The sequence below is a fragment of the Myxocyprinus asiaticus genome, chromosome 12, assembly GCF_019703515.2.
Source record: "Myxocyprinus asiaticus isolate MX2 ecotype Aquarium Trade chromosome 12, UBuf_Myxa_2, whole genome shotgun sequence".
Lineage (NCBI taxonomy): Eukaryota > Metazoa > Chordata > Actinopteri > Cypriniformes > Catostomidae > Myxocyprinus > Myxocyprinus asiaticus.
In genome coordinates this window covers 36,900,377-36,926,402 of record NC_059355.1, presented here as the reverse complement: position 1 = coordinate 36,926,402, position 26,026 = coordinate 36,900,377, and the positions used below count along the sequence as shown (strand labels likewise).

The 26,026-nt window shown below is 45.4% G+C and overlaps 1 protein-coding gene across 5 annotated transcripts in view; it reads left to right on the top strand.

Moving 5' to 3' along the window:
• The window catches only part of col7a1 (collagen, type VII, alpha 1), a 139,539-nt gene that overhangs the window by 79,703 nt on the left and 33,810 nt on the right, over nucleotides 1-26,026 (top strand). For 4 of the 5 annotated variants that reach the window (XM_051711307.1, XM_051711309.1, XM_051711308.1 and 1 more), the window contains exons 64-89: nucleotides 7,701-7,772; nucleotides 7,901-7,945; nucleotides 8,617-8,652; nucleotides 8,734-8,769; nucleotides 9,519-9,623; nucleotides 9,738-9,803; nucleotides 10,207-10,242; nucleotides 10,328-10,363; nucleotides 10,491-10,529; nucleotides 10,613-10,648; nucleotides 10,740-10,862; nucleotides 11,481-11,690; nucleotides 11,822-11,857; nucleotides 12,403-12,447; nucleotides 12,563-12,676; nucleotides 12,807-12,878; nucleotides 12,979-13,023; nucleotides 13,688-13,723; nucleotides 14,513-14,548; nucleotides 14,628-14,672; nucleotides 15,389-15,421; nucleotides 15,547-15,609; nucleotides 15,966-16,001; nucleotides 19,497-19,577; nucleotides 19,748-19,816; nucleotides 19,925-19,960. In XM_051711307.1, the coding sequence (XP_051567267.1) occupies nucleotides 7,701-7,772; nucleotides 7,901-7,945; nucleotides 8,617-8,652; nucleotides 8,734-8,769; nucleotides 9,519-9,623; nucleotides 9,738-9,803; nucleotides 10,207-10,242; nucleotides 10,328-10,363; nucleotides 10,491-10,529; nucleotides 10,613-10,648; nucleotides 10,740-10,862; nucleotides 11,481-11,690; nucleotides 11,822-11,857; nucleotides 12,403-12,447; nucleotides 12,563-12,676; nucleotides 12,807-12,878; nucleotides 12,979-13,023; nucleotides 13,688-13,723; nucleotides 14,513-14,548; nucleotides 14,628-14,672; nucleotides 15,389-15,421; nucleotides 15,547-15,609; nucleotides 15,966-16,001; nucleotides 19,497-19,577; nucleotides 19,748-19,816; nucleotides 19,925-19,960 (1,587 nt within the window). Of the gene's footprint in view, nucleotides 1-7,700; nucleotides 7,773-7,900; nucleotides 7,946-8,616; nucleotides 8,653-8,733; nucleotides 8,770-9,518; nucleotides 9,624-9,737; nucleotides 9,804-10,206; nucleotides 10,243-10,327; nucleotides 10,364-10,490; nucleotides 10,530-10,612; nucleotides 10,649-10,739; nucleotides 10,863-11,480; nucleotides 11,691-11,821; nucleotides 11,858-12,402; nucleotides 12,448-12,562; nucleotides 12,677-12,806; nucleotides 12,879-12,978; nucleotides 13,024-13,687; nucleotides 13,724-14,111; nucleotides 14,148-14,512; nucleotides 14,549-14,627; nucleotides 14,673-15,388; nucleotides 15,422-15,546; nucleotides 15,610-15,965; nucleotides 16,002-19,496; nucleotides 19,578-19,747; nucleotides 19,817-19,924; nucleotides 19,961-26,026 lie in introns of all 5 variants that reach the window. The other variant, XM_051711310.1, reaches the window with a different exon arrangement.

Sequence of the window (26,026 nt, the reverse complement as noted above, 5' to 3'; positions counted from 1 at the left end):
AACACTACTTAAAGACAAGTGGACGTTTTGTTATAAAACATAAATTACACAGTCACCTCAAATGTGAATTTTGAAGACGTATTGAAGCAACATACTTTTTAAACAACACATGGCATCTTCAAAATTCATATTTGAGGTTCAACCCCAATTCCAAAAAAGTTGGGACACTGTGTAAAATGTAAATAAAAACAGAATGCAGTTATTTGCAAATATCATAAACCCATATGTTATTCACAATAGAAAATAGAAAACATATCAAATATTTAAACTGAGGAAATGTACCATTTTAAGAAAAAAATAAGGTAATTTTGAATTTGATGGCTGCAACACGTCTCAAAAAAGTTGGGACGGGGGTAACAAAAGGCTGGAAAAGTAAGTGTTACTAAAAAGAAACAGCTGGAGGAACATTTTGCAACTAAATAGGTTAACTGGCAACAGGTCAGTAACATGATTGGGTATAAAAAGAGTATCTTAGGCAGAGTCTCTCAGAAGTAAAGATGGGCAGAGGTTCACCAGTCTGTGAAAAACTGCGTCTACAAATTGTGGAACAATTTCAAAATGTTCCTCAATGTAAAATTGCGAAGACTTTGAATATCTCATCATCTACAGTACATAATATCATCATCTGGAGAAATCTCTGTGTGCAAGGGACAAGGGCGAAAATCAATATTGGATGCCCGTGATCTTCGGGCCCTCAGGTGGCACTGCATTAAAAACAGGCATGATTCTGTAATAGAAATCACTGTATGGGCTCAGAACACCTCCAGAACTCATTGTCTGTGAACACAGTTCACCGTGCCATCCACAAATGCAGGTTAAAGCTCTATCATGCAAAGAAGAAGCCATATGTGAACATGATCCAGAAACGGCACCATCTTCTCTGGGCCAAAGCTCATTTAAAATGGACTGAGGCAAAGTGGAAAACTATTCTGTGGTCAGACAAATCGAAATTTGAAATTCTTTTTGGAAACCATGGACCTCCAGACTAAAGAGGAGAGGGACCATCCAGCTTGTTATCAGGAGTGGGACCATCCGGCTTGTTATCAGTGCTCAGTTCAAAAGCCTGCATCTCTGATGGTATGGGGGTGCATTAGTGCCTATGGAATGGGCAGCTTGCACATCTGGAAAGGCACCATCAATGCTGAAAGGTATATACAGGTTTTAGAGCAACATATGCTTCCATCCAGATGATGCATCTATTACAACAGCATGGCTTCATAGTAGAAGAGTCCGGGTGCTGAACTGGCCTGCCTGCAGTCCAGACCTTTCACCTATTGAAAACCATTTGGCACATCATGAATCGAAAAATACGTCAAAGAAGACCCAGGACTGTTGAGCAGCTAGAATCCTGTATCAGACACGAATGGGACAACATTCCTCTCCCAAAACTCCAGCAACTGGTCTCCTCAGTTCCCAGACATATCCCAACTTTTTTGAGACGTGTTGCTTCCATCAAATTCAAAATTACCTTATTTTTTCCTTAAAATGGTACATTTCCTCAGTTTAAACATTTGATACGTTTTCTATGTTCTATTGTGAATAAAATATGGGTTTATGAGATTTGCAAATTATTGCATTCTGTTTTTATTTACATTTTACACAGCGTCCCAAATTTTTTGGAATTGGGGTTGTATGAGTGTGTAAGTATGACTGTGTAATTTATGTTGTAGAACAAAACGTTCACGTGTCTTCAAGTAATGTTTACCACAGACCTTATTTTAATTCAAAAACGTTATGGTTACTTGTGTAACCTCCGTTCACTGATGGAGGGAACGAGACGTTGTGTCGATGTAGTGACACAAGGGGTCACTCTTGGAAGCCCGAGACACCTCTGGTCTTTGATAAAAGGCCAATGAAAATTGGCGAGTGGTATTTGCATGCCACTCCCCCAGACATACGGGTATAAAAGGAGCTGGCGTGCAACCACTCATTCAGGTTTTATGCTGAGGAGCCGAGACAAGGTCCGGCCATTTCAGCGGGTAGTTCAGTATTGTGACAGGAGGGACACAACGTCTCGTTCCCTCCATCAGGGAACGGATGTTACACAAGTAACCATGATGTTCCCTATCTGTCACTCACTCGACGTTGTGTCGATGTAGTGACACTAGGGGTCCCTATACAAAACGCCGCAACTGGCTGAACTGTGTTACTTGAACTGGCGGTGTGTGACGGGCAGACAACTGTGTGCCTCATAGCCTGCGCACCAGGCCGACACGTAACCTCCCCCAACATAGTTATGAGTGTCGAATGGCCCTTTGGGGACAAGTCGACTACCCAAAAGATAGAGACAGGCTAGCCCAGTCGTGGCCTCTTTTCCCCTTCTTTTTTCCACTCCCTAAAAAAAAGGGGGGAATATCCGACTGGACCGACCAGGTCTAGTCGAGGGGTGTCCCTCCCAAGGGGAGGACACCGCGGAGACTACACCTCGCCCAGAGAGAGGGGGGATATTTAAGTGGAAAATACGTCACATGGTCTTGCCGAACTATGTCGGAAGTATATCATATGGAGAAGTCTCATGGTAGGTCCTACCCAACGGGGGAGGAGTTGCTACAAACATGGAGACTGTGGCAGAGGGGCCTCTGCCCAAGGAAGACGCAGTTTGCCAACAGGGAAATGAATTAGCGGAAGATATACATCGCATGGGGTTACCTACAGGGAACCGCCATATGTGGAGCACCTACCCCAGAACAGGACTTTTAGTTAGCATGTGTACTGGGCCGGCAGTGAGTCTCTCCGAAAACTCGACTGCCACAGGGCTCGGAGGAAGTCAACCAGGGAATATAGTTTGTGAACACTACTGGGAGTTAATGGCATACGTCTTCAGCTCAGAGGAGGTGAAAGGCGCTATGTGCAAGCGATACACCTGGCCGGCTATCCCGGGCTTATCCACTTGTATTGCGTGCCCCTACCCGGGATGAAACCGGTTCCACCCGGAGGTTGTAGAACCTCACAAAGGTGTTGGGTGTTGCCCAGCCTGCTGCTCTGCAAATGTCTTTTTGAGAGGCACCCCTGGCCAGGGCCTAGGAGGCCGCTACACCCCTGGTAGAATGGGCTCGTAGCCCTACCAGGGGCGGCACGTCCTGGGCGTGATATGCCATAGCTATGGCGTCAATGAGCCAGTGGGTGATCCTCTGCTTGGAGACAGCACTTCCTTTCCACTGTGCACCAAAGCAGACAAAGAGCTGCTCAGAGATCCTAAAGCTCTGCGTGCGATCCAAATAGATGTGTAAAGTGTGCACCGGACACAGCAACGACAGGGCTGGGTCTGCCTCCTCCTGGGGCAGCGCTCGCAGGGTCACCACCTGGTCCCTTAAAGGGGTCGTGGGAACCTTGGGCACATAGCCCAGTCGGGGTCTCAAGATCACGTGAGAGTAGCCCGGACCGAACTCCAGGCACGTTTTGCTGACAGAGAATGCTTGCAGGTCTCCTACCTTCTTGATGGAGGTGAGCGCAGTCAGGAGGGCAGTCTTCAAGGAGAGTGCCTTAGGCTCAGCTGACTGCAAAGGCTCAAAGGGGCTCTCTGTAGACCCTGAAGATCTACAGAGAGGTCCCATGAGGGAACGAGGCGCGGTCTGGAGGGATTCAGCCTCCCGGCTTCTCTCAGGAACCTGATGATCAGGTCGTGCTTCCCTAAGGACTTACCGTCCACTGTGTCCTAGTGTGCTGCTGTAGCGGCTACGTACACCTTCAAGGTGGAAGGGGGACAGCCGCCCTTCCAACCTCTCCTGCAGGAAGGAAAGCACCGATCCGACTGCGCATCTCAGGGGATCATCCCGTCGGGAACAACACCACTTAGCGAACAGACGCCACTTAAAGGCATATAGTTGCCTCGTAGAGGGGGCCCTATCCTGAGTGATCGGGTCTACCACCGCAGGTCCAGAGGCCAGACATGGAGATTCCAGAGGTCCGGTCGTGGGTGCCAGATGGTACCCCGCATGTGCCAACACAGCCGCGGGCTCGTCCACAAGGTGGCGGCTGTGTGCCCGTTGCAAAAGGCACCCCAGCCAGTCTTGGAGGTGTCTGTCGTGACCACGACGCGCCTGGAGACCTGCTCTAGGGGAACGCTTGCCCGTAGAAATGTGAGGTTGGTCCAAGGGCTGAAGAGGCAGTGACAGACCGGCGTGATGACCACGCGATGTGTTCTGCAGCGCCATGCCTATCTCGGGACTCGAGTCTGAAGCCAGTGCTTAAGCGGTCTCATATGCATCAACCTGAGTGGGGTGGCCACCGCTGAGGATGCCATATGCCCCAGGAGCCTCTGAAAGAGTTTCATTGGAACTGCTGTTTTCTGTTTGAACGCCTTCAAACAGGCCAGCACCGACTGTGCGCGCTCGTTTGTGAGGCGCGCTGTCAATGAGACTGAGTCCAACTCCAAACCGAGAAAAGAGATGCTCTGAACCAGGAGGAGCTTGCTCTTTTCCCAGTTGACCCGAAGTCCTAATCGGCTGAGGTGTGAGAGCACCAAGTCCTTGTGTGCACACAACATGTCCCGAGAGTGAGCTAGGATTAGCCAATCGTCGAGATAGTTGAGAATGCGAATGCCCACCTCCCTTAATGAGGCAAGAGATGCCTCTGCGACCTTCGTGAAGACGCAAGGGACAAGGACAGACCGAAAGGGAGGACCTTGTACTGATACGCCCAACCCTCGAATGCAAACCACAGGAAGGGTCTGTGTCGAGGTAGAATCGAGACGTGAAAGTGTGCGTCCTTCAGGTCTACCGCCGCAAACCAATCTTGATGCCGGATGCTCGCCAGAATGCGTTTTTGCATCAGCATCTTGAACGGGAGTCTGTGTAAAGCCCGGTTCAGTACTCGCAGGTCCAAGATTGGCCGCAACCCACCGCCTTTTTTTGGTATGATGAAGTAGGGGCTGTAAAACCCCTTCTTCATCTCGGCTGGAGGGACCGGTTCTATCGCACCCCGTAGGAGGGTGGCGATCTCCACGCTTAAGGTAGCAGCATTTTCGTCCTTCGCCAAGGTGAAGTGGATACCGCTGAACCTGGGCGGACACCTGGCGAAATGAATCGCATAGCTGAGTCGGACGGTCCGGATCAGCCATCGCGACGGATTGGAAAGTGCAAGCCACGCATCCAAGCTCCGTGCGAGGGGGACCAAAGGGACAGTCTCGTCGGACGTACCGGCAGGTGGGGCCTCGCGGTGGGGCGGAGCGCGGGGTGCCACACCATGTCGGGGCCATGCTGAGTCTAGGGACATCGAAACACTTACCTGGCTCCTTGTGACCACTCCCGGAACAGCCTGGGACGGGGGAGGAAGAGGCCTGTCCTCGCAACCCGTGGAGGTTGTCACATCGGGGGCGGATCTGTGCCACAGCTGGGCGCGCAGGGGCGGGGAGACCACCACTGGAGCGCCAATCCTGCAAGGATAAAAAGGTGGATGGTGGTCATGATGACGGCCATGCACACCGGGTATGTGACCCAGGGAACGAGGAAACCGCTCTTTTGCTGAACTTTTGGGTACCGCAGCCACTTGGGCATGTGGCGAAATCAAATGAAAAGGCAACAAAAGATTCTCCTCCCGGCCCTCCACCGGGGGATGGAGTGGTCTTCTTACCAGCTCCAAAGCAGTGGGTTTCGTCAACCCTGGGTCGCCCGTCTCAGGGGCGCTTTGAAGCCTTCCGTGGAATCTTGGCGGCCGGCCGTGAGATGGGTGGCGTCTGCTTCCTGCGGTGGGCTCCACGCCAGGGCCGGGCCGAAGGGGCGGGCTGCGGCGGAGCCGGTGCAGTCATCGCAGGGGGATGCCCTTGGCGACGAGCAGGCGGAGTGCGGGATCTTGAGCCACGCCGGGGCAGGGTATGCCAGATAGCCTCTGTTTGCTGCTTCACTGTCGAGAACTGCTGGGCAAAGTCCTCGAAGGTGTCGCCAAATAGGCCAGCCTGGGAGATAGGGGCAGCAAGGAACCGTGTCTTGTCGGCCTCACCCATCTCGACCAGGTTGAGCCAAAGGTGGCGCTCCTGGACCACTAATGTGGACATCGCCCGCCCAAGAGACCGCGCCGTGACCTTCGTCGCCCGGAGAGCGAGGTCGTTCGCTGAGCGCAATTCCTGCTTCAGATCTGGGGCGGAACTACCCTCGTGCAGTTCTTTTAGTGCCTTGGCTTGGTGGACCTGCAGGAGAGCCATGGCGTGCAGGTCAGAGGCGGCTTGTCCAGCAGCACTGTAGACTTTGGCCGTCAGGGACGACGTGAACCTACAGGCCTTGGATGGGAGCTTTGGGCATCCGCGCCAGGTGGTGGTGCTCTGCGGGCATAGATGCACCGTGAGCGCCTTATCCACCGGGGGAATCACCGTATATCCCCTGGCCGCCCCGCCATTGAGGGTAGTGAGGGCGGGGTAGCTGAGAAATCGGGACTGGGCAGTAAAATGTGCCTCCCACGATTTTGTCAGCTCCTCGTGCACTTCCGGGAAGAAAGGCACTGGAGCGGGGCGTGGCTGCTTTGAGCGGCGCCGCGAGCCCAGGAACCAATCATCGAGCCACGAGGTTTCGGGGGAGAGCGGAGGGTTCCACTCTAGCCCGACGCTCGCAGCCGCCCGGGAAAGCATGTCCGTCATTTCCGCATCAGCCTGTGACTGGGCAATCGTCCCCGAAGGGGAGAGCGCAGCTGAGGCTTCTGCGTCCGGCTAGACAAGCCCGCTCTCTGATGCTGCGCTCGAGAGCTCATCAGCTTCGCGGGCTCCAAACAAGAGGTCGAACTCGCTGTGAGATGAGCCGGCGGACACATCTGGAAGCCCGGTCGGGGCAGATGAGCGTGCTGGTGAATGGGAGGTCCACGGGGGGATACCCGGTGGAGGCGGTCCCATTGAGGTCCTCAAATCACCCCCAGTGCTAGCCGCGCTGGCCTCATACCCATAGGTAGAAGGACCGAGGCAGGGAGATGCTGGGGTGGCTTGAAAGCAAGCCGTGACCGCAACGTTGCCATGGTCATGTTCTTGCAGTGAGTACATGAACCATCCACGAACGCTGTCTCCGCATGGGTCGCGCCCAGACATGAAAGACAGCGATCGTGACCATCTGAAGTTGAGAGGTAACGACCGCAACCAGGAATAACACACAAATGGAAGGCATTTTTAAAAAGATGCGTCTTTAAAAAGATATTCCGTGTGTGACGCCCTATTAGAGAACTATACTCTTTTAGGAAAATATACTCTTTTTTTTTCTGCCGAAGCCCCCAGGGGCGTTCTCTGCAGTGCACCAGTGCATAGGAGGGAGAAGCCGCTGAAATGCGCCGTCAGATCCAGCAGAGGTGAATGAACAATCAGCTCAGTAAACATTGAACGTTCGTCTCCGAATAGAAAATCTGAATGAGTGGTTGCACGCCAGCTCCTTTTATACCCGTATGTCCGGGGGAGTGACATGCAAATACCACTAGCCAATTTTCATTGGCCTTTTATCAAAGACCAGAGGTGACTTGGGCTCCCAAGAGTGACCCCTAGTGTCACTATATCGACACAACATCGAGTGAGTGACAGATAGGGAACCACATTATTAAAACACATAGGAAATTCCAGAGGGAACCCATGGCGAATTACAGATATCACAGATGAACAGCTCTATTTCTTAATATTATTAAGACATTATAGCAATATAGTTTTATTTTTATAAGCTATAAAAATGCATCTTGAGACCCCAGTATTTTATAATGCATGAGATTGACCACTCTATATTCAATCGTGGTTTTTATAGGGCTTGGCTGGACTCAGAGGGCCTCTAGGGCCTCCAGGACCCCCAGGGCCCTCAGGACCTGAAGGCACACCTGTGAGAAAAATCATACACTACTTGAATTTTTGTAGTGGAAATCGGACCATCCATACACATCCATGCATCGGAACATTCGCACAAACATACACATTACCACATAAAAACAAAGTTTTGCTGTGTTTCAGGGTAAAGCAGGAGATGGTGGGAAGCCAGGACTGCCAGGAAAAGCTGTAAGTAAATAGAAATATGAAAATAGTATGAGTAGTACTTATCTGAAAGAGAACCCCAAACATCCTTTTAAAGGTGCGCTCAGTGGTTGAATGGGATTTTCCTGATCAGTGGTCTCCTTCAGGCCTAGTGACCACACCACAGCCTTTCTTATGCAAAGAGACATTTAAATCTTTCTAAATGAGATGATTAAACCATCCTGCTGATTATAAATCACCCCACTTATCACCCTAATGCGCTATCAGTAGGAGGTAACTCAGCCTAGTAAATGCTTTATAGTTGAAATATGTGGGAAGTTTCTGTCAGCTGTGTACTAATGTTTGGTTAACCAGACTGAGATAGATTGTGCCACTGGAGCTGGGCTTATGTGCACCGCTTGTCCTGCAGTTTCTCCTGATTTACTGATCACAGCTCTAAGCCAGCTGTGGTAATTGCAGGAGCTATATTAGGCTGGAAGGCACCCATCATATATCAGTAATACGGGGCTGCATGGCGAACAAGTCATTTAGAAGAGAAATTACTGCTTGAATGAGCTACACAAAATTACAAGAGTTCTCATACCATAACAGGAAGAGCTGATTACAGGAAGTCTTGATTACAGAAATTATGAAAACGCGCCTCACACTCATCCAGATGTCTGTTTAGCGCCTCATTTTCAATCAAACTTTTTCAGGGTGAAGATGGTGTGCCAGGAGAGGACGGTCGAAAGGTAACAAAACACTCATTGTCGAAAGCTTGTGTAATCTTGATAATTAGCCTCTGGTCACCTCTGGTCTGCCGTTCTTCACAGGGAGATAAAGGAGAGTCCGGGCCTTCTGGAAGAGACGTGAGTCTCTCTTTCTTATCTTCCTACTCATTCTTTTCTTGCTTCAACTCCTGACTTTCACAACACAAGACAACCCCATCACAGCTTATCATACTTGGCACAACACAGCATTCCAAAATATACATTTTTACATCTTCATGCTTCTCTAACCGATATGAAAATGTTATTATTGGCATTTTGTGGCTCTTATACACTCCTTGGCATCAAAAGGAAGTGTGTAACAGGTTTGTTAAGCCTCTTCTTGTCCTTAAGTGCCACCTGATAATGTATTGTATGATTCACTTTGTGTTCTGCTATCTCTAAGCTGGTACTTGCTGTTTTCTTTTTTGTGCTTTGTGGCCACACCTGACCTGAAATTTATTCAACTGTTGATGTTGTTTTCTGTTCATTTACTCAGCCGTTATCTCTCTTACTGGCACTGCCTTCTTTTACTTGTTTTTTGCCTTTTCTTTTGCTGGCTTTGTTTCACACAGCTGATTTTCCTAATGTATGTTTTCAATCACATGCAATCAGAGAAACACATATACACACTCATGCAGAAATTTCCATGTGTGGATGCTCTCTTTTTCCTGTGCTTGATGCAGAGTGCAGTCAGTAATTATGAGTCAACGATCTTATGGGAAAAACTCTTTGCAGATGATAGTTTATTTAATGTGCAAATTTATTCCCATTAATTAAGGAATTAATTTGTATCAGTTATTTCTCTCTCTCTCTCTCTCTCTCTCTGTCTTACACTCTTCACTCCACAGGGTCGGGATGGGATAAAAGGTGATCAGGGCATTGCAGGGCCGACTGGCCCTCCTGGTCCCATCGGACCCCCTGGGGTTCCCGGCAGTGTTGGACCACCAGGACCGGTGCGTTTGTGTGTGTGTGTGTTTATTCATATGTCTGTGTTTGAATGCGTTGATTGTTCTTTTTGCTTCTCTAATCTATTAATCACAGTATTACTCTTTTCTTCTGTCTTGCAGGTAGTCTATGTTAAAGGGGAGCCAGCAACACCTATTCCTGGCCCCCAGGGACCTCCAGGAACCCCTGTAAGTTACAGCAACCACTGCTGGCTCTACCGCAATAACAATCAGTTGCTTTAGAGTCAGAGAGTAGGTGTCACTATAACTATTGCTAATACGTAGGGTTAGGAATTAGAACAAACCCCTTAACCACAGTATTAAACTTCACCACGCGCCGTTTATGCTACTGACATGAATGATACCTCCAATCATGCAGCTTGCAACTTTTCTTAACAATCAGACTTAAAATTTTTGCCTGGCGTGCAATTAAATGGGCATTAAAAATTAGCCAGTAAGCAACCACCTAGCAAAAACCCAGAATACCCTAGCACCTTAGCAGTGCCTTTTGCACTTTCTTCTGAATACATACAATATGATTGCATCTTTCTTATGCATTGCAATTTTCATATAATTTTTTTCAATCAATCAGGGAGTACCTGGAGTTCCAGGAGCTGCTGGAACTAGAGTAAGTTTTTGTTTGTATGTGTGTTTGTTTGTTTTTTGTCTGTTTTTTCATCATGGCTCAATTTGTCATAATTCAACTCTTTTAGGGGGAGAGAGGTCTACCAGGCTTGAAAGGAGAAGTGGTGAGTGTATTTTTAAACGTGTATTTTAGCGGTTCACTGATCTCAGAGATGACATAAGGAAGATCTCAGCATACTTGATCGAATAGTAGTGTCTCATCAGGAATGATGCAACTTTTTTGATTGACAGGGAGATCCAGGGGAGGATGGCAGACCAGGAACTGTAGTGGTAAGGAAAATGCAAATGCATGCAGAGACTCACATGCATGGCCAACAAGATTGCTTATGTTGTTTTCCTCTGTTTTGTCACAGGATGTGAAGAGAGCTTTTTCAGAATTTGGCATTGAGGTATTAAGAGATTTATTAACAAGATTCGAAATTGACAAACTTTTGGAAGTAGATGTATAACTCTCTGTGTCTCTCTTTCTTTTCATTGTAGATCAGAGAATTGAAACTACTGGTTGATGAAAATAGCAATCTGATATCACAGTTCAGTGCACTGAAGGAGGGAAAAAAAGGTGATAAAGGAGATGTTGGACCTAGAGGCCCTCCAGGAGCAGATGTTAGTTACAGTATATCTGTGCATATTTGTGTTTATGTGTGAATGAGAGAGTGGTGTCTGATAAGGCAGAAGGTTTATAAGGAGCCTTTTTCAGGACCTTATAAGCCCAATCAGTGAAGATCATGTGAAACTTATTGGTCGCTGTCCATGGTGCTGAATGGAAAGCAGGCCATAAATATAGCTCAGACCAAAAACATCCAGCAATCTGCTCTACAGCACTGGTTCTCAACTGGTGGTTTGCCAGAAATGGGTTGCAGGTCTGTTCTGATAGGGTCACATTCTGTTTTGATATATAGTATTTTGATATATTTCAATGTTTTATGATAAGGACATTTATGCTTTTGTACGATAAACAAACATGATACTGTGTTGGGTTGCCACTCAATATCCAATGTAGAATCTGTGTCCTCCTGAAAGGAAACCAGTTGAGAACCACTGTTCTAGATCACATTTATCATGTCTAAATCTCATATTACTTGTGACATTTTTCTTCTTGTGACTATGAAAAATGTTTTGAAAATTTTTATTTCTTTCCATATTTTTCCTCTTTGTCACACTGACTCTTATCATCTTTCTATTGTTGTACCTTGCCCCCTCTTCTTTATGTACTGGCACTAGGGTGCACGAGGTCTTCCAGGTGAGCAAGGTATAAAAGGAGAGCAGGGTGAGAAAGGGCCTTCCGGCCCACAGGGTCCCCCAGGCAGGGCTATTGGAGAAAGGGGTCCAGAGGGTCCACCTGGACAGGCAGGTGAACCTGGAAAGCCAGGAATACCAGGAGTGCCAGGACGAGCCGGTGAACTTGGAGAAGTTGGCAGACCTGGAGAGAAGGTAAAGAGAAACAGAATTTGAATACTTTCAATATTTTGTTTTAGATCTTTTAGAAGAAAAAGAGCTGATTAAAAACAAGGTGCTTGTGATAAAGTTATTCTAATGAGACTGAAACTTCATCTTTGTTACAGGGACACAAAGGGGAGAAAGGGGATAGAGGTCCAGCTGTGAGCTCCATCACTACTACTCGTGCATGCTCTTTAGTGCTGTGCCCTATATCAGCATTTTGGGATTATTTTTCTCACAATTATTGAAGCAGCATGTAGTCTAAAGAAGTGCAGACTTAAACTGGCAGGTTCTGTACTGGATAAAAGTGAAGTGAACCACACAAAAAAGACTGACAGGCTGGGTCTCTTAATTGCTACCTAATTAAGATATTGTGATGCATCACGATGTATTGAATCGTTACATACTGCATGTATTACTTTGTGTATTTTGTCATCAGGTACCAGTAGTTGCCAATGCCTAGGCCTAATGCTATGCATGCCTAACTTTTTTTTTTGCCATACCTGCCAGTGGAGGTTGAATTATTTGTGACAAGACAGTGCAAATGATTGTGTTATCATATTTTAGCTATTGATTTTGCTCCTCAGATTTGGTTTTCAGCTGCTTAACTGCAGGATTGTTTCACCACAAGAAGATAGCAAATGTTTATTTTGAAACTCACTCTAGGTTTTTATAAGGAATTTATGCTTGACCTCCTTTCTTTTAGGGTCAGGCTGGATTGTCTGGCCTTATGGGACCACCAGGACCAAAGGTAAAACAAAATGAAGTTCATACTCTTCAGTGAAAGTTTATGGTGAACTGTGACAAAAATGTGTTTGTATTAACTGTGTTCAAATCTATTGAGTGTGTGTATTTATTTATTTAAGGGGGAGTCTGCCCCTACGCAGAGTGGGTTGCCTGGTCCGAGGGGTCTGCCTGGCCCCCAGGGTGTCAGAGGAGAGTCTGGTGCTGTAGGACCCCCTGGACCTCCTGGAGAACGGGTGAGCTCTATAAGTGGTCATAACTGTTAGTAAGAGGAGGTTCTGAGCCATTTAGGTGTGTTGCTGCATGGCACCTCATAGGTTTGTGACCATAGTTGATGAGCTTTTCTGGGATGTCTCCCTTTCCTAGGGCTATGCAGGTGCTCGAGGGGAGAAAGGAGACAAAGGAGCCAGTGGCGAGAGCGGAAAAGATGGCTCCCCAGTGAGTTACAATAGCCTTTACAACTGGCCTTAACTTTATGTAAAACTTGGTCTCTCTTTATCTGATTTTACTTGAAAAATGTGTGATTTCTTTATCTTAGGGAAATCCAGGAGAGCCAGGAAAACCAGGGCAGGATGGGAAGCCGGTGAGAAATTAATTACCATTAGCCTCTGATGTCAGCTTTTACTTAATTTTCAATGCATAATGCTAATGTTGATATTCTTAAGGTTTCAGATATTGTGATTATTAGGGGTGCTTGCTAATGAACAAACCCCTAACCCTATTATTATACTTAAAATTTAAAGTATTAAACTTTAACATGTTGAACAATAAATGATATAACAGGCCAAAAAATAAGTTAAAAGGAGGGACCAGAGTATTATGGAGACTTGAGGGTGGGTTCTTTTCACTTGGGCCAGTAAGCAACCTCCCAGAACACCCAAGTGATGCCGTGGTAAAACGCCCTTGCATCAAGTTTTGCACCGGCAAGCTTCAATGAAGAAAATAAAAAAATCTAGTTCTAGATTCATGTTTTCCTTATATCTTAATGATTGTCATATGAGAACCCATGTACATTGTTGTGATCATGAAAAATTCTAGCCACAAGGAGATGACCAGAAAATGGTGAGTCCCACAATTCTCCTCCCCCAGCATGGGGTCTGATCTGATTTAGCCAAACTGTCCAATAATAATTGAATGTGCTAACTCTCCTGGAATGGAGATGAAAAGAAAGTTTTAGATGTGGAGCAAGTTGGAGGAGAAGGAGAGTTTTGGCTCTCACTCACACCTTTTATTCTCCTCTGGAGCAGGGTTTGAGGGGACCAGCCGGTCCATCAGGTCTACCTGTGAGTAACAGTATCCCAACACAGCAACCTCTCTTGGGCTTGCCATTGTAGGAAAGCCTGGGGATTCACTCCGAGTACTAGGCCTTGCTGTGAGCACTAGCTGACGTCCTTTGCCTGAGGCTCTGTAGATAAATCATAGAAAGTAACAAATGCAGCACTGCTTCTATCAGCTAACCACCCTGTCTCCTCTTTTCCTCCACCACTCCTTTTTTGTAATCTCACTCTCTTCAACTCATTCCTCCTTTCCACTCTCTCTGTGTTGCAACTTTTCATCTCTCTCAACTCTTCCCACATGAATTTTGGACCTTAATTTCTCTGCTCCATACCTTTATCCATCTTTTTTTGTTCCTCCATCCCTCTCTCCATTCCTTCCTTCCTTTCTCTTCAGGGCTTGCCTGGGTTCCCAGGAGTGCTGGGCAGACCGGTAGGTTTTCTGTGGCTGAGATTGTTAGCTGCTTTGCTAATAATGGAAGGGGGGAGGGGGCATCTTTGTGTATGTAGTTTGTTTGTGTGTGTTTGTGTTTGCTTGTATATTTGTTTGTCCGTTAATGATAATACTCGTGTAAGTTGTAAAATGTACATGCAGGAAATTTACGTCACTGTATGTCTCAGAGTGAGATTTGTGTGTATATATGTGTGTCTGTTGTTTGTTCCATCCCTGTCTTTGTCAAAGTTTGTCCATTCAGAGCTTGTGTGTGCTACGTGTGTGTGTCTGCTGTATGTGTGTGTGTGTGTGTGTGTATGTTTGTGTCTGCTTGCTGTTTATGCCAAAACTTGTGTTTTACACAGGGGAATCCAGGAGAACCAGGAATAAGAGGACCAACTGTATGTATATTCAGTTTAACATGCATTAATTACATACTTAAAATAGAAATACTGTTTCTTACCCTCTGTGTTATTTTAGGGTCCAATGGGCGGAAATGGACCCCCAGGGGCTCCTGGTGTGAAGGTGAGTGCTCTGTGATGTGATCATTCATCAGCAGTAATTTTAAATAGTGTTAACCATGTTAGTTGTTTTGTAATTCTTGACTTCTTGACTCTGATGGGGGAAATAGCTAAGAATAAATTGTTTCCACTGATAGCAGCACTTAATTGCATGTGCTAATAGCAATGTTTAATTGAACAATCTGTTATCTGATTTTGCAAGAATTATCCAAATTAGGTAATGGCACATACACACCCACAAAAAGATTTGCTGATTTTGTGGGGCGGTTCTTAGTGCTAGGTTGTGGAGGATCAAGTATACTTTTACTGGTACTGTATAGCATCGCTCCACCACTGTGGTCAAGACACCTGAATCAGTAAAATGTTGAAGATGCACCACTCGTCTGGATATGTGATCGATTATAACGACAATTTTACAATTCTGTTTACTGCCCGCTTTCTGAGCCTGGTAACAGTGCAAGAATGTGTTTCCGCTGAAAAAAATCACAATCACTTCATTTAAATACAGCACAACGTTATTGCAGCATATTTAGCACCTTGTTAAGTTGGATTAATAAACGAAGGAGGAGGTTTTTGCACTGAAATGCAAAAACGGTGCAACTGTTTTGTGAATTTGGATTTCCAGTAGGTTTTTTCAGCTTTAGAATTGCAGATACAAATAAAATATATTATTGTGTTTGTGTGTGCACGTATGTATGTATGTTTGTGTGTCATTTTTAGGGTGACCAAGGAGAGCCAGGCATTGGAGTTCAAGTAAGTTTTATGTAGTTATGAGTGTTTTCCTCCAGTCAGTTTAATACACAACAGTGTGTTTGGGAGTTATATAACTAACCCGCTAGAGTCTACTCACTCTAGTCTTTTTCTCTTCATTCTTCAAGGGCCCTCCTGGACCTCAGGGCAACAGAGGGTTACCTGGACCTGCAGGCACCCCAGGAGCCATAGTAAGATAAAAACGCAATATTGAAGTCATGCCAACTGCTCAGAGGAGTTTGACCTCTGTCTCTCCTCAGAGGTCACTAGACAATTTCTGTGGCTTCAGCTCAGAGCTTCTTCACATGCTCAGTTTATCCCTCTGTGTCTCCTTTATCCTTGGCTCTTTGTCCTTGAATTAAAAAATGTCATTACTGTATTTTTCTTCTCATGTAGGCCTTTTTCATCAGATAGCACTTAAAATTTTTTTTTTATACTCTCTATGGACTTTTAAGCTAGTCTGGGTTTTGCTTAGAAATCGTGTCCTCATCTTACCTGCCGATTTTTATTCATCTGAGTATTCAAGTTTATTTTATTTTGTTTGCAGGGACCGCAAGGACCACCAGGGCTTCCAGGACAAGTTGTGAGTAAATAATTATACTAGACAAATATTGTGCTCACTTGCACATGCACCACACACCATGAGTAATCAAAAGAATGCTGGTTTTAGATCCAGGAGCGAGCTATAAACATTACTATGGTGCCTTGAGCAAGGATCGTCCCTGTAATAACTGTACATTAGGTTGCTTTGAATAAAAACACCTGCTAAATGACTACTTTCTTGGGTCATTGGGTCAGAAAACGGTGCAACCTTTTTTTTATTTTTTTATTTCATAGACAAGGTTACTGCTGAACTGTCAAGAAATCATGTTTTCCCACCAATAACCAAAAATAACAACAATAGACATTGGGGACCATAGGTGGATGTGCCAAAAATTTTCAGATTAGTGGTAAAAAAAAAAAAAAAGGTAGGCCTATTTTAAGGTTATTTCTGACATCTTTCCTCCTTTTCTCAAACAAATAGCACCAATCATAAATATGTGGTTACAGCCTTGCAAAGGTTACAGCCTTACAAAGTACCAATAGTTATTTATTATTACTAACCCTACGCCTATCCCTAAAGCACTACATTATTTACCCTGTCACAGTAACTTTGCAATTCATAATCTTAACACAATTAGAATAGATAACTGAGCAAATCATTGCAGAATCACCCAGTGTGGGGAGTAATAAATCCCACATTATTATTGGTAATCAGTTGCACAGGTAGCTGTCTAAACCTGCTGAGCATTATTGCCTGCTGCATCTTCTCCTGTGCCTTCAGTCGTCCAGCTACAGGGTAATCTGCTAGAAGCCACCCATCGTCCCGGAACATCTCCTGGTGGTGGGGCAGCGGTCAGGGATGTCTCCCTGCCATCCCCTGCAGCTGGACTCCGGATCCTTTCCACTGCTTCTTGTTCTTGCATTTCCATCAAGACATTTCTCCTTTATAGGTCATACCATGCAGCCAAGGTTCGATATCCCCCCCACCATGAGCAGTCCTACCCTATGTCCAAGGCCTCTTTCTGGTAGAAAAGACAAGCTTTCAGACTACCACCCCTCCAATGCCTATCCTTAAACCAAAGAGTGACGTGAGAGGCAAGCAGTGAGACTGTGTCAGCCGCCACTACAAAGCCTAGCTTGGCATGGTTTCGATCCCTAACACAATCCCTCTCCAGAAACCCCCAGATTAGGACAGAGTGGGTCAGTGTAAATAATTCCTCCCCATCCTTTCCCTCTCCCACATACTACCTCACCACATATCACAAATGTTCCCTATTCATACTTTCTTTCTTCTTCACACCCCACATTTCGTCCTTCCTTCTTAACCATAACCAGCAGCTCTGTTTCTCAGCTTCCTCTGCCATTTCCTTCAGAGAATTTTTCAATGCTCATCCAATGATACCAATGTCGTCAAAAGATGCTGCATTGATCTTCCCATAAATCCTTGACACCCGACCTCCACAGGGTAAGTGGCAGCCCTCCATCCATTTTCTCTGTACTCTGTGGCAAGATCAGTATATTTTAACTTCTCCCTCTGATAGGCTTCCTCCAGTCCCTCTTCCCATGGGACAGTAAGCTCAATCATTATGTCCTTTCTAGCTGATGCCAAACATAACACTATGTCCAGCTTCAACGAGGTAATAGCGACCTCAGAAGGACATTTCAACTGCTGGCCATGGTCGACCACCATTGAGCAATCACTCCCAGGCACCAGGATTGGTCTTGCTTCCCTCCGTGCACCTCCTTTTTTAACAGAGTCAGTGAACTTCCTCTGAGGAGCGTAATGACATTTGTTTGCCTTTACCCTACACACCTCTAGGATCTCCGCCACCTGTGCCATTCTTGTGCCAAGGCAATCTTGCACCCAGCCAACATGTGCTGCAGATTTGCTCTTGGGAACCCACAGAAGGGACAACTCTCTTCTTTGTAATACAACAGCAACAAATGTCCATGGCTTGGAAGAGAATGATAGGTGGATCTTATTACAAAACTTAGCCTGGCCTGGGGTACCTTCCACAGGTCAGCCCATCCTAAAACTCTATCATATTTACCCTCCCATACTGTCCAGCACCCTTGCTGATGCTGCTGGCTGACTTCTCTAATCATATACCCTTCCCCTTCCATCCTAGATACTTCTGGCACTATCATCGCTTTCCTCTGTTTTCCAGAGGCTGCTGACCACAGTTTGGGAACCATCCCCCATCCAGGGCCTGCTCTTCTTGATTGTGTTCTTCCAACAATCTCTTGTTGCTTCAGTCTTGATACCTTCCTGTTTACATCCTTCTCTGCCTTCCAAGCATGGCCTGTTTGAACCAGGGCTTTACTAGCCCTCACAGACTGGTCTGTCGATTCCTTTAGTTCTAAGAGCAGCCTGATCTTTTCCTGCTGGTAGCCCAGGGTGATGAACGTTAGTGGCAGTTGTAAGGCATTTCTTTCAAACAATGCCACATCCGAAAGAATATTGGTTGCACTTTATTTTACAGTATGTGTACTTTCAGTATATTGACAGTGTACTTAAGAAAGTACTAAGTAATGTTACTACCACCCCTTGAGTTCGCTAGTTCGAATCCCAGGGCATGCTGAGTGACTCCAGCCAGGTCTCCTAAGCAACCAAATTGGCCCGGTTGCTAGGGAGGGTAGGGTCACATGGGGTAATCTCCTCGTGGTCGCTATAATGTGGTACGTTCTCGGTGGGGTGCATGGTGAGTTGAGCGTGGTTGCCGCGGTGGATGGCGTGAAGCCTCCACACGAGCTATGTCTCTGTGGCAACGCGCTCAACAAGCCACGTGATAAGATGCGTGGGTTGACTGTCTCAGACGCGGAGGCAACTGGGATTCGTCCTCCGCCACCCGGACTAAGGCGAATCACTATGCGACCACGAGGACTTAGAGCGCATTGGGAATTGGGCATTCCAAATTGGGGGAGAAAAAGGGGAAAAAATCCCCCCTCCCAAAAAAGAAAGTACTAAGTAATGTTAGGTAACTACATGGACTTAATATGGGTTAAGGTTAGAATTGGGGTTAGGTTTAGGGTTAGAACCTAGTAATTACTGTAGTTGTTGTAATTATATAGTAAGTAAATGTAGAACAGTACTGTAAAATAAAGTGCTACCAGAAATTTAATAACCCATGACATTTCTTTTACAAAACATGTTTTGTGTCAACTCTGTTACATTTTAAATGTTGTGGGGTGGAATGTTACATGGTTGAAATATAAGAAAAATATATCTGATAACAGCTTAGCTAACAATTTTTGTGTCTAGAATATGTATAAAAAATTTATCAGTAGGTTTGCTAAACTTCTAGTTCATAATTTAATTCACATTATTGATTGATCGATTTTTGGAGATAAGTACTGTTTATGTTCTGTTATTTATTTGTAAGTGTGAATATTGTACATATTTTGTGGCTTTTAACAGTTTTATGATTGTGACTATTGGTAATAAAAAACTGTTGTTTGCTTACTCAATGTGACTGTAATGCCTTGCACTTGTATTTGAGTAACAAGGTCATCTTTAATATGATGGAATAAACAGGGAGAGGGAGGCAAGCCTGGGGTCCCAGGGAGAGATGGAGCTCCAGGGAAAGATGGCCTGCCAGGGTTACCTGGGAAACAGGTAAACGATTAGATGCCCTTGATATGTATGATATTTATGAAAAATGGGCATTTATTTCATGATCTCCCCCTTTTCTCATGTTGTATGTTCCGTTTGCATGTTTATTTTTCTTCTCTGCTTAACCACTCACTCTCTCTCTATTCTTATCTCTCTCTGTCACTATTTTGCAGGGTATTGCTGGACCCATCGGCCCCCCAGGACTGAAAGGAGAGCAAGGAGACAGCGGGCCACCAGGAAAAGTGTGTATATCTGTTTGCTTTTGCATGTCATATGTACTTTGATTTGACATAATGTTTCCCAACCTGTTCAATGTATTTCTCTCTCTCTATTTTCATTGTGTGCTGCAGTCTGTCACAGGACCCCCAGGAATGAAGGGTGAGATGGTGAGTTGTTGCCATGGTTACTTCGAATGGAACACATTGTTAAGATCAACCTGTCTTACCTGTGTGACATAATCTTATTTTTAACATAATGTTAGAGCTCTATATATATGCAAGCTCTTCTATAGATCTTCTATCAGTGTTGTCAAAGTCAAATGCCAACTCAGGAGCAGCTCAAAGTATTGAAGTAAACCCCAGACGAGTGAAGACCTTTATGTCTTTATTTCAAGCAGAGAAGCTTTATTTTATTTGACTCTAATCTAATGCTCCATGACTACTGTGGATAAAAAGCTCTGCTTGATGTTTGGGCATACTAAGTTTGGATTCACTGCTTTAATTTTTTCACAATTGTCATGTACTTTCTTTAACCTTTTTGTTGTTGTTTGTTTCTTTAAAACAAATCCAACACAAGAAAGTTCAATGTGTTGCATTATCAATCATAAAACAATTAGATCACTGATTTCACAACCTTTTTACAACCAGAATTCTTAATGTCTAGACTTAAGACTTGAATCACTATTTGGACAGGATTATTTTGCAAAAGATGTTGATTTATAGGAAATGTGCCAATTCAGCTTCAGATTGGGATGGAATTGGGATCTCTGTAGTTATTGTTATTGTAAGGGGGGAGTGTCTATTGTCCGGAAGCAGTCATAACAGAGGGTTTTAGACTGGAATTGCTCTGGATACATTTTTTTTTTTTTTCTATGGATTGTATTTTCATTTCAATAATTTAATTTTCTTTTATGTCAGATGGGATGCCAGCAGTCAGTACTTGAACCACTAACTGATGTTTTACTACGTATTTTACAGAGTTTGTTTCAGAAAAAATAAGACATGTTCAATTTGGACAGGATTGAAATCACAGAATACATCTGCAAAACACAAATTTTCCTGACCTCCTCAGGAAAGAAGTCCCTTCTAAATAGTGCTTTACCCACAGATCACTTTTAGCAAATTGGATACATTTGGTAAAGTGGACTTTGTAATGTGCAAACATTTTGACCATCTTGTTTTTTTTTTGTTGTTTTTTTCTGTATTTTGCCATCTGAATGACACAAATCCTCTGTATTTTCATGAATTGTGCCTTATCTTACATATTGTATGTAAGTTTATTTAGATATCAGCCCTGCTGTGCTCCCTGAATGCACCATTTATGTATTTGTCAAATTTATTGACAGAATTATGACAGGACAGGGACAGGGTAGCCCATTGCACACTAAATGCCACCAGAAATATCCATCACCTGCCTCTCTTTACTGCTTGTAGTATGGAGTTATATACTGTATTTTCCAAAATTCTGCACACACAAAAATATATTTTGAGCGTGCAATATGATATTTTGAGCTCACAAAATGTTCTGCACGCGCAAGATAATATTTTGAGCATGCAAAAAGTTATTTTGCATGCGCAAGATGATATTTAGTGTGCACAAAAATGTTCTGCATGTGCAAGATGATTTGTGAGTGCACAAAAAGTTATTTTGCCTGCTCTTGAACTGTAAAGCAGTGTATCTTTTTGCAAAGATTAATTCATTTTGAGAAAACAAAAATTCACGCTCGAGTAAAGATTGAATGTGTGCTAATGTCAACATTTGCACAGAATTCTAACATTTATGTTACTCCATTGTTTTTGCATGCAAGATTTTACTCTCTGTTTCTCCTTGTACACACTCTGCATGTGCTCAGTACTTTTGACTACTCGCTTATTATGCAATTAGACAGTTGAGGTAGCTACAGCAACCGTGATCACTCAGTATAAATGTAGCAGATGTGTATATATAGACATTATACTAGAAATACTTTAAGTCTTAACTTACTGTAATGTAAGTTTTTTAAAATATCGTAGCCTGGAATCATGCAATGTTAAGGAATCCTTTCCATTTTTTAATATCTTTTTGCTGTCTCAAACAATTGAGGTTCAACATACTGTACATTTAATTTACACCAAACTATGACAGTTGACATAATTAGCCACTTTTCCTTTTCTACCATTTCTTCAATTAATCAATTTTGCCTGGAGAGTTGTGGTAGAATGCATAAACTTGGGAAAAAAACTGAATACTAACATGATAGCCCACAGCTTTGAAATGCAAACATGAACAGCTTTTCTACTTCATTATCTAGAATAGAATAGAATATTTTAAGCAATATTTATAATATTCATAAAATGTATAATACACTAGGCTGTCATCACACCTGACATATACTGTAGGCCCTGAGAAATAGGAGAGGACACACTAAAGAAGGTTGACCAGGGCTCGATAATAAGGACTGCCCGATTTCCGGGGGCCAATGTGAGAGAGGTTCGGGCCAGTTGCAAAAACTGTATTTATAACGTTAGCATTAGCAGACAACGAGTGAGAGAGCACAATAAAATACATGGAGCGAACAAAGTCTTCTAACTGAGCACTCGGAGACGAGATATCGTGATTATATGTAGCTCGCAAAGACGCGCAAGCACATAATATACTGGACACGGCGAGGCACAGTCGCATGAGCGCACAAGCATGCAGACACCGAGCAGCTCTCCTAGAACTGGCCGCACTCTTTTCTTAGCAGCAGCAATTACCAATGTGTAGAAAATAGCAGGGGAAGATCCACTCCAGGAATTTCGCCGCGGGATTGCACGTCTTGCGCTATGTGCAGTGTCCCCGCACATTATTCACAGTGCGTGAAATTCCCACATTTTTTCGATTTAACATGTTGGTGAAAATTAGTAATCCACACATCAGTTTATTTCTGTTGGACTGTCCATCTCTATCCATGGTTCCCTTATGACTCAACACACTTGATATTGCGTTTATTAATGCATATGGGGAGTGCCTTCCACGTGACCTAGTTGAAACCTCTCTACAGTAACGCCAATATTCTAATATGGCTATGTTGTTTGAGCCCTGCCCGTTTTGGCGTGAAGCTGTCCTCAGAATTTCTTCCTTCAAGACAGCGATCATCTCTTGTCTAGAAGCCCTCTACCTTCGCCATCGATATACACGAGTCAGTGGGCAGAATCTTCGCGGGAAGACTTTCCGCTCCCCTGCAGTGCTCCGGCGATTGACACTTTGCTGGTGAACGGGCCTCAGCATCCTGATTCCCCGCAACGCTTCGGCAGGGTTTGTGTATCCTTACAAAGTAATTGTATGTATATTGTATGATATATAAATAAATATCTATTTACATTTATATCTAAAAGTGTCACTTACGTGTTCGCGTCTTTTTAAAGATGTCATTCCGTAAGTGTTCCTTGTGCGAGAGGCACATCCCACCGTCAGATCAGCATGAGAGCTGCATTTACTGTGTGGGCCGTGCCCACGCAGAGACAGCTCTCATAGAGACAGACTGTCCTCACTGTGAGGGCACGAGTCTCAAGATGCTTCGCTTGAAGTTCTGAGTGACGATTCAGCCTCACATGCCCTCCCACCCGCCTCTTCTGTGATACCCAAGGATTCACACGAGGAGCTACGGCGGGGCCGCAAAGGTCGAGCAGGATGACTTTGAGGTGGTCCTCGTGGTGGCACAGCCCCGCGAGCCCCTCAATCTTTACAAAGCGCATGATTTCCGATACGCTATGTGCGAGACAAGCTCCGCCCTTCTGAAGGAGCTGGCGGCCTCTTCTCGTTCAGCGGTTTTGATGCTGGGGATTATAATGACGTCTTGTCTCTCGCTTCAGGCGAGTGGTCAGTGGATGATGCTGCCGCCCCTCCCCCCAGCAAGGGCGAGGAACATGCACGAGCCACTGACAGGGAGATGCTCCATGTCCTTTCAAGGGTGGTCGAAGAGTTTCACCTTGAGTGGTCTCCCCCAGAGGAACCTGAACAGTCTCACCTCGATGAATGGTTCCTGCAGTCCAAGCGTTGTCAAACAACAGCGTCCCGCAAATCTGCCCCATTCTTGTGGATCACAGGGAAGAAAATGGTTATGCCCATCTTCCCCCTGTGGAGGAGGCAGTAGCGGCACACCTCTGCCCAGCGAGTAACAGGCCGTGGAAATCATGCCCCATACATCCTTCCAAACCGTGTCGACAAACGTCCGCACTGGTGGGAAAGCTTACTCAGCGGCAGGACAAACTGGATCAGCACTCCACGTAATGGCGGTGCTCCATGTATTTCAAGCCAAGCCCCTCAAGTAAATAACAGCATCCCGCAAATCTGCCCCATTCTTCCCTGAAGTTCATAACGAACTGTCTAAGTCCTGACGCGCGCCCTTCTCGGCACACTCACGCAGTGACGCCATCCTCTCTAATGTGGATCACAGGGAAGAAAATGGTTATGCCCAACTTCCCCCTGTGGAGGAGGCAGTAGCGGCACACCTCTGCCCAGCGAGTAACAGGCTGTGGAAATCATGCCCCATACATCCTTCCAAACCGTGTCGACAAACGTCCGCACTGGTGGGAAAAGCTTACTCAGCGGCAGGACAAGCTGGATCAGCACTCCACGTAATGGCGGTGCTCCATGTATTTCAAGCCAAGCCCCTCAAGTAAATGGACGAGCATGGCTTTGATCCGGAGACATTCAAAGAGTTCCGCACCGCTACAAACTTAGTGCTGCATGCCACGAAAGTCACTGAGCAGGCCATCGGCAAGTCCATGGGCAGCCTGGCAGTTTTGGATCGACATACACTATATTGCCAAAAGAATTCGCTCACCCATCCAAATAATTGAATTCAGGTGTTCCAATCACTTCCATGGCCACAGGTGTATAAAATGAAGCACCTAGGCATGCAGACTGCTTCTACAAACATTTGTGAAAGAATGGGCCGCTCTCAGGAGCTCAGTGAATTCCAGCATGGTACTGTGATAGGATGCCACCTGTGCAACAAGTCCAGTCGTGAAATTTCCTCGCTACTAAATATTCCACAGTCAACTGTCAGTGGTATTATAACAAAGTGGAAGCGATTGGGAATGACAGCAACTCAGCCATGAAGTGGTAGGCCACGTAAAATGACAGAGCGGGGTCAGCGGATGCTGAGGCGCAGAGTGCGCAGAGGTCGCCAACTTTCTGCAGAGTCAATCGCTACAGACCTCCAAAGTTCATGTGGCCCTCAGATTAGCTCAAGAACAGTGCGTAGAGAGCTTCATGGAATGGTTTCCATGGCCGAGCAGCTGCATCCAAGCCATACATCACCAAGTGCAATGCAAAGCGTCGGATGCAGTGGTGTAAAGCACGCCGCCACTGGAGTCTAGAGCAGTGGAGACGCGTTCTCTGGAGTGACGAATCACGCTTCTCCATCTGGCAAGCTGATGGACGAGTCTGGGTTTGGCGGTTGCCAGGAGAACGGTACTTGTCTGACTGCATTGTGCCAACTGTGAAGTTTGGTGGAGGGGGGATTATGGTGTGGGGTTGTTTTTCAGGAGCTGGGCTTGGCCCCTTAGTTCCAGTGAAAGGAACTCTGAATGCTTCAGCATACCAAGAGATTTTGGACAATTCCATGCTCCCAACTTTGTGGGAACAGTTTGGGGATGGCCCCTTCCTGTTCCAACATGACTGCGCACCAGTGCACAAAGCAAGGTCCATAAAGATATGGATGAGCGAGTTTGGTGTGGAAGAACTTGACTGGCCTGCACAGAGTCCTGACCTCAACCCGATAGAGCACCTTTGGGATGAATTAGAGCGAAGACTGTGAGCCAGGCCTTCTCGTCCAGCATCAGTGTCTGACCTCACAAATGCGCTTCTGGACAAATGGTCAAAAATTCCCATAAACACACTCCTAAACCTTGTGGAAAGCCTTCCCAGAATAGTTGAAGCTTCTATAGCTGCAAAGGGTGGGCCGACGTCATATTAAACCCTATGGATTAAGAATGGGATGTCACTTAAGTTCATATGTGTCTAAAGGCAGATGAGCGAATACTTTTGGCAATATAGTGTATATGGCTGAACCTCACAGAAATGAGTGATAAGGAAAAAGCCACTCTGTTGGATGCTCCATTGTCTCCAGCCGGCCTCTTTGGCAGCTCAGTGAATAAGTTTGCTGAGCATTACGTTATGACTCAGCAGCAGTCACAGGCTATGAGACACTTTATGCCCAAATGGAGTACATCACAGCCGGTTTGCCCTCGCTCTGTTTCGAGCCA